General features: G+C 40.3%; 1 protein-coding gene across 4 annotated transcripts in view; it reads right to left on the minus strand.

Moving 5' to 3' along the window:
- The window catches only part of unc5a (unc-5 netrin receptor A), a 176,621-nt gene that overhangs the window by 77,659 nt on the left and 81,561 nt on the right, over positions 1-17,401 (minus strand). For all 4 annotated transcript variants that reach the window (XM_016676130.1, XM_016676131.1, XM_007561579.2 and 1 more), the window contains exon 2: positions 12,832-13,047. In XM_016676130.1, the coding sequence (XP_016531616.1) occupies positions 12,832-13,047 (216 nt within the window). The remainder of the gene's footprint in view (positions 1-12,831; positions 13,048-17,401) is intronic.

The raw sequence follows: 17,401 nt of genomic DNA on the forward strand, positions 1-17,401 counted from the left end.
GTAAACACCTTTTTGGGTTTTACAAGCAAAGAAGCAGAAGTTATTTTTCTAAAATCCCACTTACAGCAGTGTAAATAAAAATACACATTTATGTTCAAAGGAAAAAGTAGAGCTCTAACAAAGTTGTAGTCTCCTGCTTGATTGCTCGACCTGCTCGCTCAAGGAAAGCATTTAACGACAACAGACCAATATGGAAGCTGCCTGCAAACTGCGGTGATTCAGAAAGGACAACTTCAATCATTTGCTCATGTTACCTACACCTACCAACACATTTTACCCTTGATTACACGAGATAAAGATTGTTTAATCAGACTCCAGTCCCAGGTCTAGATCTCAAGTCTTTGGAGCGTGGGATTAAGTCAAGGCTGACATTTTTGATTCTGCACGTCAAATGTGATTCAGATTCCCTCTTTGGTGCAGTACCTGTCGCTGGTCTCTGCCACATTCCTCGTTTTCCTTTCCTATCATTTCTCAATTATTCTTTTAAAATACACTAAGCACTCTTAATGTGCACTTTGAGTGTGAGTTCAATGTTTTAACTAAGTTGTGACAAAACAAATGAACCTTTTTGGCTTTGAGACACTTTCAGACTGCAATTATTGATTGTGTGAAAACTTGTGACAAAGTGAATTCAGCACAAGTTGAAAAGCTGTGAACAGCCACAGCTGGATTTTATTGTCATGGTATTTGCAGAAGATGAAACATAGACGCATATTCGGCTTGCAAACCTCGATTTCCTCTTCCAGGAAAGATGCAAACCTGACATCACCAGGAGAGATGCTAATTGGCGACACTTCTGTGCTGATCAGAAGGAACAAACAAATAACCTTAGGATTTATGGAAACACTATTTATGGGGTTAGGGTTAGCTATCTGTCATAACAAAGCATACCAGAAGACTTCTGGACAGTTTCTACAAATGGGGTGAAGCAATGGAAATTATGAAACAACTATTACAGCTTTCTTGTCAGAAAAACTACAGAATCAGGATTTGTTTAAGTCTAAAAATGAAATTTTGGGTGAGTGATTGGAAAGTTTTCTCAAAGCCCATTAAAACCAACTTAATATCGCCAATTAGAGAAAGATAAGAGATGATTTTACAGAGAAAATTACTACTGGAAACTGTTCACAGTCTCAGAACATAATCTGCTTAAATCGCCACCTACACAGGCAGTCGCATGAAGCTGATTTTACGAGGTCCCTGATCGAGATCGAGTCATGTTGTCGACTCCAGCCTCAACTATAATACGACGCAGGAAACTGAAGTGCAGCAGACGAAGCACGGATTGAGCTTTTAAATATTTATTTCTTTGTTCAGATGTGACTGTATTAAATATTAACACAGCAGATGCAAGACAGACAGTGTGCACTTTATAAATAACCTTATACTGAAAATTGAGAAGAAGGGGTGAAAGTACAGACTGGACCCCTGAACTCAAAGGAGGAACTTGGAGGGCATTTTGGATTATAGTGCAGATGTACCGCTTGGATATTTTAGATTATTGCTTATTTGAATATGTAAACAGTTTTTTAAAAATAATTGTCTAATTATTTTTATATTTAAATGTATACATCCACTTTCTAACACCCTTACAACAGGCGAGAGGCGGGGCACACCCTGGACAGTCCATTGTAGTTTCAAATGCAAAATTATTAATGTAAAGGTTAAAACAGATAATAAACTTTTAAAGTATTCAGATATTCACTTTTTCCACATTTCCACTTATTCCAAACTGCAATATTTTAAGCATCTTCCTCACAAATCTACACAAAAATAATCCACTATGACAAAGTTTTGCAGATTTACTAAAAACAGAAAACCAACATTTCACACATATGTAAGTATTCACAACCTTTCAGTCTGAGAAGGAATGCAAAGAAGAACGGATGAAACTCCATAAAGATTGGTGAACTAAGCTGGTGGCTTCATGCTTCAAAAGACTTGAGGCTGCTGCCAAAGGTGCATCAACAGAGTCTTAAGTAAAGGAGGTAAATATGTAACGTAAACGTGATTTCTTAATTTATTTTAATAAAATGTATAGTAAGGCTCTAAAAGTGGAGAATGTGAAGTGCAGTGATCATGCTGGATAAAAAGACAATATCTTCTCTGACATTATGTCAAAATAAGTCTTTCTCTTCTTAAATTGGCCTTTGGCTTTTGTTCTTGGGTTGATGTTCCTATTTCACAGTAAAGCAAGTTAATTAATGGGACCCAGTTTCCGTCTCTCTTCTGTATGATGGCTGGGCATTCTCATGGTGTTTTCAGTTGCGGATAATAGTTTGAACACTTGAACGTTGGCATTTAGACATTACACCCAAGAACGGAGGAGATTTGTGGTGGTTCATATATCTACTCTACTCTTACCCGACCCACACAAAAAACAGGGGAGTGTGTTTGAGGTGTGCTTCAATTTAATCAGTGGTGTGAGTGAACATGTCAGAAACTCAATTGTTCGAAGGCATGGTCATATGAAAGTATGTAAACCTAAATTTGAAGAAAGTTTGTGAGAGGGAGTTTTCTAAGAAAATTCCCTCTCACACTCCACAGGAAATAGAAATAATGTTGGTAATTCTGACATGAGAGTAACACATCTCATTAATGTCAAACAATGAGAATAAAAAGGTTTTTTACACAGTAAATATTTGGTTTGATTGCTGTGAATTCACCACGTATGCTACCAAAGAGATCAGCGAGACGGATGGATCGAAGGATGCATGGACGTTTTTCCATAATATGTTGCTCGAGCTAAATATGCATCAGCTGCTTCCTGTTAGTTTAAGTTGATCCAACTTTAAAACAATACCCTTCTACCAATTGATTTCTTAGTCAATACCAGCTGCGTTGAGATTTCTAAAGGACCTGAGACGCAGAATAAACATTCTCGGAAAACAAACTCTTGGTCTAAAACAACAGAGATAAATTATTCAGCTGAATCATAAAATACTAAGAATGGCTTCAGGACGCAGTCCTGACCAGGCCCTTTTCTTTTGTTCTTGCCTCATTGAACAAGCACTAAAACATGTGAGCTTTGTCCTTTAAATTTTCTTTTAAGTGTGTAAGCAGCAAACAGAATCATCACAAAATGATTCTTCCAGATCACACACACGTCGACAAAATTGAAAAATGTTATAAAAAAAAACAACTGGACTTTTTTTATTTTCTGCCCGTTTTTCCACTCCATCACCCACCTGACCCTAATTCAGATTATTTGAGGTACGCTGTCCATCCGCTGTACATTGATGCGAGCTCTGAATGCATAATAAGGACTTGCATGTCTGGATGCCTGTGGTTGCACATGCACCCACATCGTTTGAGAGACTTCCAGAGAAGAAATTCTCAGCTCCTTTTTTATGTTTCATTCAGCACTTCATGAGGAAATTGAAGTTATTCTTCCTCCATCACTGCATAAAATAGTCCTTTTACTGCAACACCAAATATCCCATAGTCAGGACACCCTGCAGCTTTCAGATTTTTTATTTTTAAAAAGAAGAGAACAGCGAGTTTATGTTTGTTTGAGGACTGTGTAAAATCCCCACACTGGAAGTCTCCTTGGGGCCAAACACACAAAGCATTAACTGTCAGCCACCAAGTTCCTCTGTCTATCAAAAACAATCTCCAAGGACTATTTAGCTGTCAGCCACCTAAGTACACCTCCCAGCCCCACTATTTTTAAACGAATTTGAGCAGAGCAGGTGTTGATTGACACCACAAACTCCCACTTTGCCTCCCACTGTCAGCATATAAACACTCGCTTCTTTCATTTCCCAGGGATGTGGAGGTAAGTAGAAAGATAACATTACATTACAGTAAAAGCAAAAAATAGACCGAGGAAAAGCATCAGAGATCGTTGCTGATAAAATACCAAAGCAGGAAGGAAGTTCACCTGCTCCTTTCCGCTCCACTCTCAGAGTTTTTTTTTTAAGATAGCAAAGTTTAAGGAACATTGGTGAACCTGAGAAACTGTTTCGATTTGTGAAGCATAAGTGGTTTCAATAATAGAAAGTGTCTGTGCTGCTGCAGAAAGGCCTCATTTCATTCACGTGTCTCGGTTAGAGCTTTGGAAACTTTGCATTTGACAACCTTGATGCATTCCTTATTGTTAAGCACATTTATGAGAATAATCTCTGCTGCAAAACTAAAGCTTTTTGTGTTGAGAAAACCATTCATCATGATCTGGAAGACTTTGAAACACTTTTGTTGCCCCCCTTGAACACACACACCCACACGACAAACGAAAGCTCCAAGGACTGTATTGATAACATGTCTGTCTCTTCTGGATGAGGGTAATAAATGAATGCTGTTGTGAAAGAAAGAAAGAAAGAAAGGAAAAAAGAAAGAACGAACGAACTGCTAAAACTGCCGAATGTATTCCGACTTCCAGGCAAGGGCGCAGCTTTTGTGAGGCTGACGAATGTGAAATTAGCTGGGAGAAAGCGAAGCGCGAGGCTGACGTGGGGTATGTTTTGGTGGGAGGACAAAGGCTGCGCGTGTGGGAGAGTAGAACGGCAGCGTTGTTGTTTGACAAATGGTAATTATCTTTTTTTCTCCCACTTTTGTTCCACTAATTGCAGTTAATTTTGAAAATTTTTTATTCCTGCTTGTCAAGACCAACTTCACAGGAACATAAGCCAAATAAATTACCAAATATAAGCACATCTTAAGCAGAATTTGGAACGCCAAGACATGTGGCTCTTGTGTCAGCTGGTTGCGTCTTAATTGTTTGATTGTTCCTGCTTCTGTGTTTCTTGTGCGAAAAGTTGCTTTTTTTTTTTTTAGCACATTTCCAAAGTGTGAAGACAAACTTTAGCATATAATACATGAAATGCAGCCAAATGTACAGCAAGTGTCAGACGCTGATCAAGATTTAAATGTGAGCTGGAGAGAGGAAAAGAAAAGAGATGGACGGCCATGCAATGGCAAAACCAGTGGGATGGATGGACTGATGCAACTGTAAGAACTTTTCCTCTACTTCGTTGTCCAGCTTTCTTTGTCCAACTCAAGGAAAATATTTAAATCAGATTCCATTTTTCAAGAGTGCATGAGAACCCTGTGCTATATAAGCTTCAACACTTCTAGGAAAGCCGTCCCACAAGGTTTGTGTTGAAATATTTGATCGGTTTTCTGAGGTTGGATCGTAGTCCTCATTCTAAAACACTCTAAATGTCCTCTGCAGAGCATATTCCATCTTTAATACCTGGGGGGGGGAAATGCTCATCCATCCTTCAGATTTGAAGAAAATGAGGCATGGTTTGTAACCCAAGAGAAAATGTCTCAATTGCTTTCAAAGCATATTGATGAAACTATGTTTTAACTTATTCTCAAGAACCCAACATACTGCATTGTCTGGTTTACTAAGCTTGGATGCATTGCTGTAGCTCTCAGTCATCTTGCAGCCAGACAAACACAAGCTTCCATTAAATCCACTTTGACTTCCCTGACATATTTAAAGTGTGTTGTGCTTTGAAGACAGTATTTATTTATTTTTTTCCACAAACATAGATGCACACTCTCACCTGACCGCCCTGAGAGGTCTAATAGTAAGAGCTGGCAGATGTGTCACAGGAACAATTCACCTTCCCATCTGTTTTTCACTGCTTCTTTGCCAAATCCTTCCTCCCCTCCAGCAATCAAGGAAGGGATAAAATACAAGTCCCATTATGTGGAGGCAGCTAACAATGCATTATCAATTAGTCCCTTTGGCAACTGATCAATGCTCAGCAGGTGGTACGTGGCCATTTCCTTCACTTAGGGCTATATTGCCATGATTCCCTTATTTCATTCTGCTCATTTGGTCCTGGCACTCAGACCAATCAGGTTTGGCCTAAATTGCTGCAGAACTTTTTCTTCAATATTCTGTTAAAGATTTCGTTGAATTACTATGAGGCGGCTTTGGAGGAATCCAGCTGAAATTCCTCCGGTCTCAGAAAAAGTGACAGTGAGCAGGTAAATGTCATCCGTGCGACGTTCCTGTAAAGGTAAATGCATCCATGTTGTGACCTACAGAGCTGAGAAAATGGAGAAAAACAAGTGGAGAGGGAGAAAAGCGGTTTGGGTGGAAGTTGGAGTAAGGGAGGCGATTGGCTGCTATAATACCAGGGATGAGTACTGTGGTATTAAAACAAAGGTTACAGATCATTTAGGCTAAGCCTGGCTTATCTCCCTCTTAGATCTGAAATTAAATATGTCATCACATTACGATCCAGGATCCGGTTAATCAAAAAAAACATATTTTCTACAAATGAAGCCTGCAGATGTCAGATATGGCAGAAAAGCAACGTTATTATTTTATTTATTTTTAAAGGTCTGGCTTTAAAAGAATTACTATTGACGTCATAGGTGATATTTGAACTTCAGAGGATTGACAGAGGACAGGAGCTGACACAAAAAAAAGAAAAAAAAAAACTAAACTAAATGTTATAGGAAGTGGTTATATTTTTTTCCTTTATGTAGTTTTAAATGATTTCACCAATCACAAAAAGGAGTATTGCTTTATGTATGTGGTATGTGTGGTCCCACTGTAAACGATTTCATAAAGCACAACGCAAATGCGCCTCCGTCATCTTCTGTTTTCACCGAAGACGCCTTGTTGACATCCGTTTCAATCAACAAAGAAAAAAAATATAATCTCCTGTCTTTATAAAGGCGGATGCGAAGGTTTATTGAAATAAGAATGTGAAATGCATGCATTTTCCACCTGAGAGGGTTTGCTGCCGGGGTGACAATCCGAAGCGTGGATCAAAATCGTTTCCATCAATGCTGGCAGATGAAATGCAAACACAATCAAATCAGTCTGGCCAATACATCGAGCCCACGCTCAAATGCCAATCTCGCTTCCCCTCATCATGTGTCTGATGAGAAATCATAGAGTGGGAGAATCTCCTAATCTATGCAAACACACTGTCAGTATTGATTTGTTCAGGGGGGGGATATTTCTTTATTAAGACTCGCCAAACGTCTTCTCTCGTCGACCTGGGAAAGACACGGAGTTAGCTAGCTCCCTCAGAAGCAGTCACAGCCATACCAATTGAGATAAGTTACTGCAGACAGGTAATGAGAACCGATAGACTCGAGGACAGATCAATATGAGACACTGGAACCGGGAGGGGAAGGACAAATTGTGACATATTTTTCCGTTTGTCTTCTCTGAGGAGTTTGTAAAAAAATAATAAAAATCTCTTGTCTGTATGTGTGGTGTCCACAGCGATTGGGCAATACGAAGGGATGTAAACTGTAACTGAATTGTAGACACAGCCAGGTAGAGCTACTCTTTTGTCTTGGCTGCTGTGAATCAGGTTCAATAAAGCAGACTGTCTGATGATAGCGAGGTCATGTCTGAAATAGAGTCTTATCCACATGTCATGTTTTTTACTGGCTGAACTTTGAGGACTGAGCAGCACCGATGAAACACGCCTGCACTTCAGTCCTGGGTCTGTTATTAATTTAAAGCTTCACAGTCGCTTTGACATTTGACAGAGTCTGCTGCTACTGAGCATGGATGGAGTTTGCCAAATCCTGCCTGTGCTTTGCTGGGCTCACACTTGCAACAGAAACACATCTGATATTCCTTCAGCTTTGCTCTGCAACATGACTTACAGCTGAATTTATTTGAGTCTAATAATCCTTATTAACAATCATTTGCAAAAAGATCATTGATATTTTCAGACTCAGCAACCATTCAAAGCTATGGCTGTAATTCACAAATTTTAATTCTGGTCTCAAAACAACTAACGCCAATGGAACACAAATGAAACCAGGAAAGTTTGAGTTATTTTTGTCGTAGTTTTCCTTCTTGTGCTGCCAGAATATGACTTTTTCTATTAACAGACCACAAAAAAAGAGGATAAGAGAATCAGTAAGGTTTAGTAAAAGTTGTGGTGCTAGGCTAGCAATAGCAAAACAGGCCAATAACAATGTAAATGTCCATTTTAACCCTTCAAACTATGAGGGAACATGCTCACAACAAAAAATTGTACAATTTTATCTGTGCTGCTTTTTAATCAGAGATGTACTGTCAGAGTTTCCTATTAATAATCTCAACATAAATACTTCAAACCTGCCTGGGTTACAGTTTATTTCCATGGCAGCCACATTAAATATTAAGCTCAGAGCTGCTTGGTTATCTTCAATTTTCCAAGTTCTATTTAAGACTTTAGTGGGTGTTCTTGTTTCATTTTCATAAAATCTGATTACCTATTACAAATAGATTGCAAAGGGATATGATTTTTTTTCTGTTCATAAACCTCTTGATATTAAACACTATTTGTTGTCACATTCATTAATTTTGATGTTTATTGAAGTATAAATGTAAACAGAAATCACAGCTCTGTAAAAGGTTCAGACTTTGGGGATTTATTTAATACCAGTATTAAATAGAGTATAATCATATACCAGGTGCAATAAAGATTAATGTGCCATTTGTTACTTATTTGTCCTAATCTGCATTGTTAGGATGGATCCATCACTTCATAACCAGTATCAAATCAATCAATCTGAACTGCAACCGATCCTTTCCAGTTCAAAAACTAACATACTTACATAATAAACTCTGAATTGGCTAACTGCATGGCGATATTTTAAATATCTGCTTGGCATTAGGAAACATTTACAATTTAACAAGCCTAAACGAGAAGGCAAATCAAAACTGGAATACTCTACACTAAAGAATTTTAAAACATTTTTTTATTATTATTATTTCGGAAACCTCTTCACTCCGTTTTCAAAACAAACAATAAAATTAAATTTTTCTCTCCAAAACAGAGCTTTAAATCACGCATCATTTCATCTTGTGAACTGGATGTATCCTTACAGCCCCAGTCTCCATCCTTTAAAATCCCTCTTTCTTAGGGGACGGCGTTGCCCTCGGCCACATTCTGGAGCGATAGAAGCACTGGTTGCTTGGTAACAGGTACAAGTTTAGAGTCCTGCATGGCGGTGATGACCAGGGCGAGAGGACAGACTCGACAAGCCTGTAGCACACATATACATGTTGCTTTTAGGATCGGGGATTGGCACCGAGCTGTCGGCAAACTCCTTGGGGCATGAGTGACATTAAACAGCACGAGTGTCTGAGAGATCGATGCAGGTGCAGCCACAATTTTTGGCGCACCCCGTTTTCTGTAAAGCTGTGCAGGTCTACATATGAAACATTCGGCATCAAAGGCTGTGGAACCACAGAGTGAAGGCGGGAGCTGTGAGGAAGCCTTGAACTTCACAGGGTTTCTAAACATGGAGTCCCTCACTGCTGCGGGGGTCTGTGGCAGCCAGCATGCCAGATTTGTTTCATAGACAAATAAATGCAAACTGCAACAGCTCACACACACACGGCAAATGGGGCATCATCATTAAATGCTGGCAGGGCGATGCTGGGTTTGTAATCTGGTTTTCCCATAAACTCTGCAGTTTACAGCCTGCATCATGTCTTCTTTTATAGGGATAAAACAATTCACAATCTCCATGTCAAAGTAAAAGAGGAGTCTCCAGGATGTCACCCGACTGATAGCAGCATAAAACCTGGTCTTGCACATAACTTGCCTCCTTATTTGGTCGTAATGAAAAAGTCTGTAGATATGAGATATAGTAAAGAGAAATTGTGGCAGCTGCATATTTTCAGTTAAACATGGACAGTGAAGGAGCTGATATCAGAAGTACTGCTGAAAAAATTACCTAAAATATTGCAGAAATATATATATATAATCCACTGTGTGCATCAATGCTCATTATGCACGTTTGGTGTCTGCACACTGTACCAAATATTGCATCAAAGCAGTCCTTTCACACTGCGATGGTGGTTAAGATTTTATAAATCGTGCAGCTCCATTTTCTGCTATTTACATCACTGTCTTCAGCGTGTTGATCTTCAGATTTCTGATGTCAAAGACTCAAGTGCGTCTTAATTGACGCGCGTGTCTCGATGTCGCCATCACGATTTCAATCCCCAATCTGCATCGGATGTCTAGTGAGATGATTTGAAAGTTACAGATTGTGAGCGACAGAGAGCGGTGGGGAGTCAGGAGGGAGTGAGGAGTATCGACTCTTCACCACGCCGTTTGGACACACCACAAATCCCCAAACAAGACGGGCAGAGAGAGCAAAGCCTTCTTTTTAGCACTTCGATGAGTGTGAATTTTAAAAATTAATCTGAAGCTCAGCTGGCCTTTTAAGACTTCAAGGGGCCACTTTAAAGTTTCTAGAGTGCTTGTATTAGTTTCATTCCGAGATGCTTTTATTTTAATTATCTCTCCTTCCTGTCTTCAGCATTACACTTTTGTTTTCTTTCGTCTGCACATGAAACTAAAAGCCCGCTGTCCATTCACGTTGCTGAAGATCTGCATTAGCGTACATCTCCCAGGGAAAGTTTCCTTTTGTTTCTTCACTCAAGAACTGATATTCTCATAGAAAACAAAACAGTCAATTACTCACCATACGTTATTGCTTGTTGGAGCTTTAAAACTGTAGCTCACGAAAACCCAAAAGATTTTTTAACAACTTCATTTATATCAATAACAGTGACAAGGTGGTGGAATGCTTAATAAAAACTACGATGATTCATTTTTATGAGAATTGACTCAGACGCTGTGACATTTCACCATGATCATGCAAACTCATAAACGGCCTTATGTGTGTCACTGTCAACTCCACGTACTCTGTTTTCATTTTTATTTACAGGAGGATGACTCCAACACAACAACTGAATCAAACCAAGACTTCTCACACAAAAAGTAAAGAGATCAAGCAAAAGAGTTGGTGAATGGTAGCAGGGGTCTGGGGCTTGACAACAGAGGTTATTAAAAAGATGGAAGGTGTACCCAGCTCATCTTTCACCCACAGTCGATGTGCCTACGCAAAAAGTTACAGAAACTAAACCCTGGTGAAACTGCATCCCATTGCTGTCTGTCTTTGGCAGCATCAGCAAGCTTAGCTGCAGTTCAAAATGCACCTGATGTATCACTGTATGCATAATAAATTATGTTTTTTCTCTCCTTTTGTTTATTTTTGCTTATAAAGTGTTGGGTACATTTATTGGCAACCATTGTAAAAGTGCAAAAAATACCTTAAATTAGTCAAATATTGCAGCAGCACAAATTCACACAGAAAATAATTGAAAAATCCAACCTGAGAAATATTTAGTTCCATCAAAATCACCAGAGATAAAGTTATGGGAATTCCTTAACCACTCCTAAAAAAAAAAAAAGAAGTTTTTCATACATAGTTTCTATGAACTTTTTAATTAATTATTTTCTGCTTCCCTGGTGGTCAAGTATTTTGTATCACAAAGCAAAAAAAAATTCTGTAATCCACTGGTTAGAAGAATGGAAGAGAAACCATATTTGTCTTGCTCCCCATAGCAGTGAAGGAAATGCTAAGGGAGATTAAAAAAAAAGAAAAGAAAAAGAAACAATACTTCAAAGCTCAATGTTGGAGAATTGCATCAAAGAGTGGTCCCTACATCACCATGACAACGCTCAGATCAGGGGTCTTAAACTCCACTTCTAGAGAGGTGATATTCTGTCACTTTTAAATGTGTCCTTGGCTCAACACAGCTGAAGAAAAAAGCAGAATTACCATCACAGCACGTGGTCGGGTTCTACACAGACCTGATAATGACTCAATTATTTGGATCAGGTGTGTTGATGCAGATACATTTCTGAAGGTAGCAGTACACTGGCTCCAAAGATTGGAGTTTGAGACGCCTTTGATTCTATTTAGATGCCATTCATTAGTTTGAGGGGAGGACAAAAAAAACAAAAAACAAACCAACATTCGGCTCCACTATTTACAAGGTAAAAGTTTGAACTCGACCCACCAATATGCCTCAGCTCCACATCAGTCACAAATCTGGACAACTATGAGGTCCCAGAAAGTAAGGATTGTGGAACAGGATGTTGTGGTATAAATCCAAAAAGCAGATATTGTGCAAAAGGGTCTAGTTGAAACTTTCTGACTATGTATGCTTCAAGGTTATGAAATCTAATAGAAGAAAACTAAGCAGCGTCTTTTTGCCAAAGGGCAATACGAGGCATTCACACCGCTAATTGTGCCACCGGTGCTTTTATTAAAACAATTATTTTGTCTCCACAGAATAAATCTACTCATATTTATCAGTGTGAGATTACACTGGATTAATTTAAAGTCTTGTTTTACACATCTTTACTTTAGTAGGGGTGCCGAAAAATGTTTCACATAAAATTTTAATAATTTAGTTTTCACATTCATCCCACCTTTCATTCAACATTAATTGTTTTAAATAAGCTTGGAGAAGATATAAACTTCAGCTGCGTCAAGAGGAAATCCCACAGTTACAATTATTACGTGAAAAGAGGCAAAATATATATATATATTTAATTGCAAACTTTACTGACAATGTCGCCACAGTTCATATTTGCATATCTGTGTATGCGCCCAATCACTCGTCAGGCGGTGAATGGGTGGTTTGAATTTGCAGGTCACTTCTGAATCACTCCACTGCAGTGTCATACATGCTTGTGACACCAACGGCAGAGGCGGAGAGGGGAGACTGCAGCACAACAAAGGGAAAAACAAAACAGGTCTCCAAGGTGATTGTGGAGATTTCTGAGAATGAAACCAATGTGCTTATTATGAGAGTGGCAGGCTAAATAGGATGGAGGATGAGCCAGGAGTTTGTAGGAGCACAGTAATCTCCAATGGCAATTTGCCGACCTTAGTTTCAGCACACAAACACTTTATATAATGCATCTGAAAGATGTCGGTCCGTAGCTGACGACTGGAACAAATGGTCAAACAAAGTATGCTGATATTGGTTCAAACTAAGCAGAAATACACAGCATCCGAGTAGCGACGGGTTCTGTGTACCTGTGGCTGGGTCAACAGTTCGCTCAATCAAGTGGTCGTCCTGGTGAACCCATTCTCCGTTGCACTTGAAGTAGATCTGTGTGGCCGGGGTCGAGCGGCAGGACAGGGTCACGGGCTTGTTCTTCACGATGTATTCGTCCTCAGGCTCCACCAGGAAGTGAGGCAGGAGGTCCGAGAACGCGGCGGGAAGCGCTGCCGTGGCCGGATGCTCTGAACCTTGGAGAATAAAAGAAGAGAGACAGAGAATGAAATATATATTTCCAAGCTTTTGAAGTTGTGTCTGCAAGGCAGACACCGAGCCTATTCCCTGCCTCCTTGTTGTAACTGCTGAGCTAAGATCAAATGCAGAGATTCGGCGTCCTTGGTAAGTTTTGGCTCATGCGCACGCATGCGGGACAAGACGGTAGAAGATGGACAGACAAAGAGAAGGAGGAAGACAGATTTGTATGGTGTGGCGTTAGCAGTGACAGCGCTCAGCCTTGTGCGCTCCTGGCTGGGTCACAGGGGCAACGCAGTCCGTGTCTTCACTTCGGCTCTTAATCACAGCCCTTTTAACATCAGCGCTGATGGACGAGCAGCCATAAATCCTGCCTTAGTGACAAGACTACTTCACACTGTGTTATAGTGCTTTTCTGCCAGGACTCTAACCCGGCCTACATTAAGCGCCGCACAACAGAAAGGACAGAGTCTCAAGATAAGTCACAGTTAAAACAGCCCACTGACTTAAAATCACTTGTCTCCACGTGTTTCTAATTACTTAACTCTCCTGTATGATAAACTCGGCACATGGAGGAAGAAAGAGGACAATACAGTGATGTGGGACAGAACTGAAACCCCCGGAAGTTCTCATGATTTGTTGTGTTTCAGCCACAAACCTAAATGTATGTTACTGGGATTTTATGTGACAAACCAACACAAATTGATAATTAATTGGAAAGTGAAAGGAGTCCCTTTTAAATAGTTTCTATTCCTTTAGCACCTCGCTTACTTCATGTATTCTTCACTTAATCTTTACACATAATTTATTGTTTATTTGCTTTGATTTATTCGTAAGTGTGGATTACTTGGGCTTTTGACATCTGCTGTGAATTTTATGTCGCCTACCCCATTAGAGTTTTGTGTTTAAACAGAAAAACATGACAACGTGTTCAATGCTTTTTTTTTTCCATATGTATTTACTGCTACTTATTTTTTTTACTCCATACATCTAAATAAGTTTGCAAAGCTCTGTAAGTCGTCTCTACACCTTCTGAGCTGTATTTGCTTGGAAAATTCGCTACAGTCTACGCCAGACTTCTGTGCTTCCTAAAAAACGTTTAAAACAAACACATGATGACACAAACGTGCCTACAGCGCACAGATCCTTCCTCTATGAACACGCTTTCTCTTTCTCTAAACATATTAGCCCTGCTTGAGAGATAGCAAGCGGACACAGAACAGAGCAGAAAGAAGGGAAATAACCTCTTTACGCTGCCGACACACAGGGGAGATCAGTAAATCCCAAAATAAAACCCCTTTAAAAGGAGCGTAATATTAATTTACTGCCCTGAATCCAATATGGCTGACAGGCCAGACATTAACAACCTTCTCCATCACTCCCCGTGCAGCAGGAGAGGAAAAGGAGTCCACATCTCTCATAATGAAACGACAGCACTCATCCTGACCTTTCTCTCCGCTGTTCCTCCCATGGTCCCTCCCCCACCGAGCCTTTTGTTCCTCCTAAGAGCACGTTGAAGCTTTCGTTGGGGATTACATGAAGTTGTGTTATAAATACCAATCTAGATAAATATGTTATCTGACAGTTGCTTCCCCTCTACACATCACATAAATGTCTTTCTTTCCTTGCATGTTTCTTTTTTTTTTTTTCCCTTCGCTTCACCCTTGTGCTGAGTTGCTAATTCATCAGGATGAGATTCAGAGAGGCGCGCCGGCGCTGCTGTCGCTGAACCCCATTAATGTTTCGTGTACGTGTTTAACTCTTAATGAAAACTAAATGTTCTGTGTCCAATGAACGACATACATCACTCGCTGACACGTTGCCATTTTCCCTGTTTTTCCCCAGCACATTTCCCGTATTGCACGCGTTTGCAGAGAAAAACATGGCAGCTCTTCTGCGCGTTACAACACAACCGCCTGACATTATTTACTCTGTATGCAAGCGTGTCTCCTGTCTCGTGGTGTCACGGAAAAGGCCACGGTTTATCATGAATAGTGACTATAATTGCTCTAAAGCGAAGCCAAAAACTTTGCTAATAAACAGCGGGGGAGCAGCAGGTCAGGCTGTTTGAAAACGTGTTGGTCCTAATGATGGCGGTTTCTTCTAATGCGTGACTTTCAGCTTTGTGACCACGACTATTAGTTGGCTGAGCTGACCTTCCCTCACACATCCCCTCCACAAAAAAAACTCCCTGTGCGCTAAAAAAGGTGGGCTGATGAAGACTGTGGGTGAGACCTGCCTCACACCTGCCGGGTTAATCGTTTCTTAAAAGACAGATGATATTCAAGCAAAGAAAGAGAGAGAGAGAAAGAGAAAGAGAGAGAGAAAATCCCCAACAAGAAGCCCAACGAGTTGCAAGTAAGGCTTGATGTTGTTAACATGCCACTGCTTCTCATTTGCAGGGGTCACAATTGGCATGAACTCCTAACTTTTGATGATGTTTCCAATTTGTATTTGTGTGTGGGTGCATGGCAGTGCACTTCAAAGGAGGTGGGGGGTAAGCCTTCCATTTTATTGCATGTTCTTTAGGTTAATGAGGTTAAATACGTAATTTCTTTGGAGAAGTAAATTATCATTTTATGGGAGGACATTCCAGTCACGCACTACTTTATGTCAAACTCATAATGAAGGGCTGATGGTGACTAAATTGGCTTAGATTATTGTCACGGCACAACATACTTCAAAGTCATCCGGCACACAAACACACACGGGGAGTATAAGCCACTTAGCAGACATCTCGCAGGTCAATGCACACACTAAATAAACATACTGTCGCTCCATAGGCTCTGCATTACATTCCTCTCCGAGTGGGATTGGCTTAGGCCGACATTATGTGTCAAAAACATGCAAGGTCATCGACAGGTCATTGCATACGTGCATAAACAACAAACACTAGAGGCTAAATGTCTCCCTGCCTAATCAGGCAGCCAATGAAAATGATTTATTCAGTGCAATATGCCGGATGTGATGCAGGAAGGCTGTAAACCGTGATGTTTGAAGGAAACGCGGAAGGTTTTGAACTCATATTTGGCTGCAGCTGCTTCTTCAGAGACAATTCAGCTGGCAAAATACACAAACGCACACGCACGTATCGCTAAACACACAGAACACGGATGCACCAGCTGTCAGTGTGCTGAGCCATGATGTCCAGGGCAGATTTCCTGCTGCAAACAGACTCCATGTCTCATCTGTCCAGCTGACCATGTCAACTCCCGGAGTCAGGGGCACATCTACAGGAGGAGCATGAGGAGGACGTGATGAAGTGTTTGCGATGCAGGGAAAGAGACAGCTGGATATGCTTCTAAAACCCAAAAATAGAATAATGTAACCGCAGTGGAGCTGGGCGATACGGAGACAAAATGCTATTACAAAGTTGTTCACAATACAAACAATTTTAGCTATGAATCTCCCACAAGCACAAATGTTACTCTAGCGCTATGGTATACAAATTACCAGGCTACTTAAAGAAAATGCTTGTATTTTCCTAACTGTGTAGCATGGGAGTGGCAGCATAATGTTGTGGGAACTGATACACTTTATGAAATAGATGGCACCATGAGGAAAGAACATTTTATAGAAAAATTGGAGCAAACTTCTTAAGGAATCAGCTAGGATCTTCTGTCTGTCTTACTTATAAAGACAACAAACTCATTGTTTTGCCATGACAATCACAAAGTCCTCGACTCTGTGGAGAAGCTGTAGGTAGATCTGACAAGGCGTGTGTGAGCCGGGCTACAAACCTGACTTGGTTCTACCAGTTCTGTCAGAAGGAATGGGCCAGAACCCTCTAGAAATGTTCTCCCTGGCATTTAGTAAATAGAATATTGTTTTGGTAATTTTAACTAACCTAAAGTTTGGACTGATTTAACTTCAGACAGTGAGAAAAAATTGTGGTTTGTTTTTTTAATGTGGTGTATGTAAACATCTGGTTTCAACTGTTTAACCCGATTAAAAGTCTGCAAGATTTCAAAGCAAATTGATAATCTCTGATCTGATTCAACTGATGCAGATCAATTCAAACTGATATGTTTGAGCTTTTTTGCAATAAAGAAAAGGTAAAAAAAAAAAATCTCTCAGGATGTCTCAGAGATTTTCTCTGGCAGTGGCGCAAAAAGTGGGTATGCGCGGTATGCAACGCAAAGGGGCGCTGCACTAGAGGAGGCGCAAAAACAATGAGGGGGATTTTTTTTCTCATCAGCATTTTAGGTACTTAACAGCAGTTTGTGTATGAAATGATCGATAACAGAGGAACAGCACCGACTAGGCGCCGCTCCCCTCCTGCCAGCCGCTCTGCCCTCCCATACAGGTAGCCTGGTTCTCCCTTCGAGAACCAAGCTCTTCCGTTTTCTTTCT

This window comes from Poecilia formosa, unplaced genomic scaffold, assembly GCF_000485575.1.
Source record: "Poecilia formosa unplaced genomic scaffold, Poecilia_formosa-5.1.2 Scaffold128, whole genome shotgun sequence".
NCBI lineage: Eukaryota > Metazoa > Chordata > Actinopteri > Cyprinodontiformes > Poeciliidae > Poecilia > Poecilia formosa.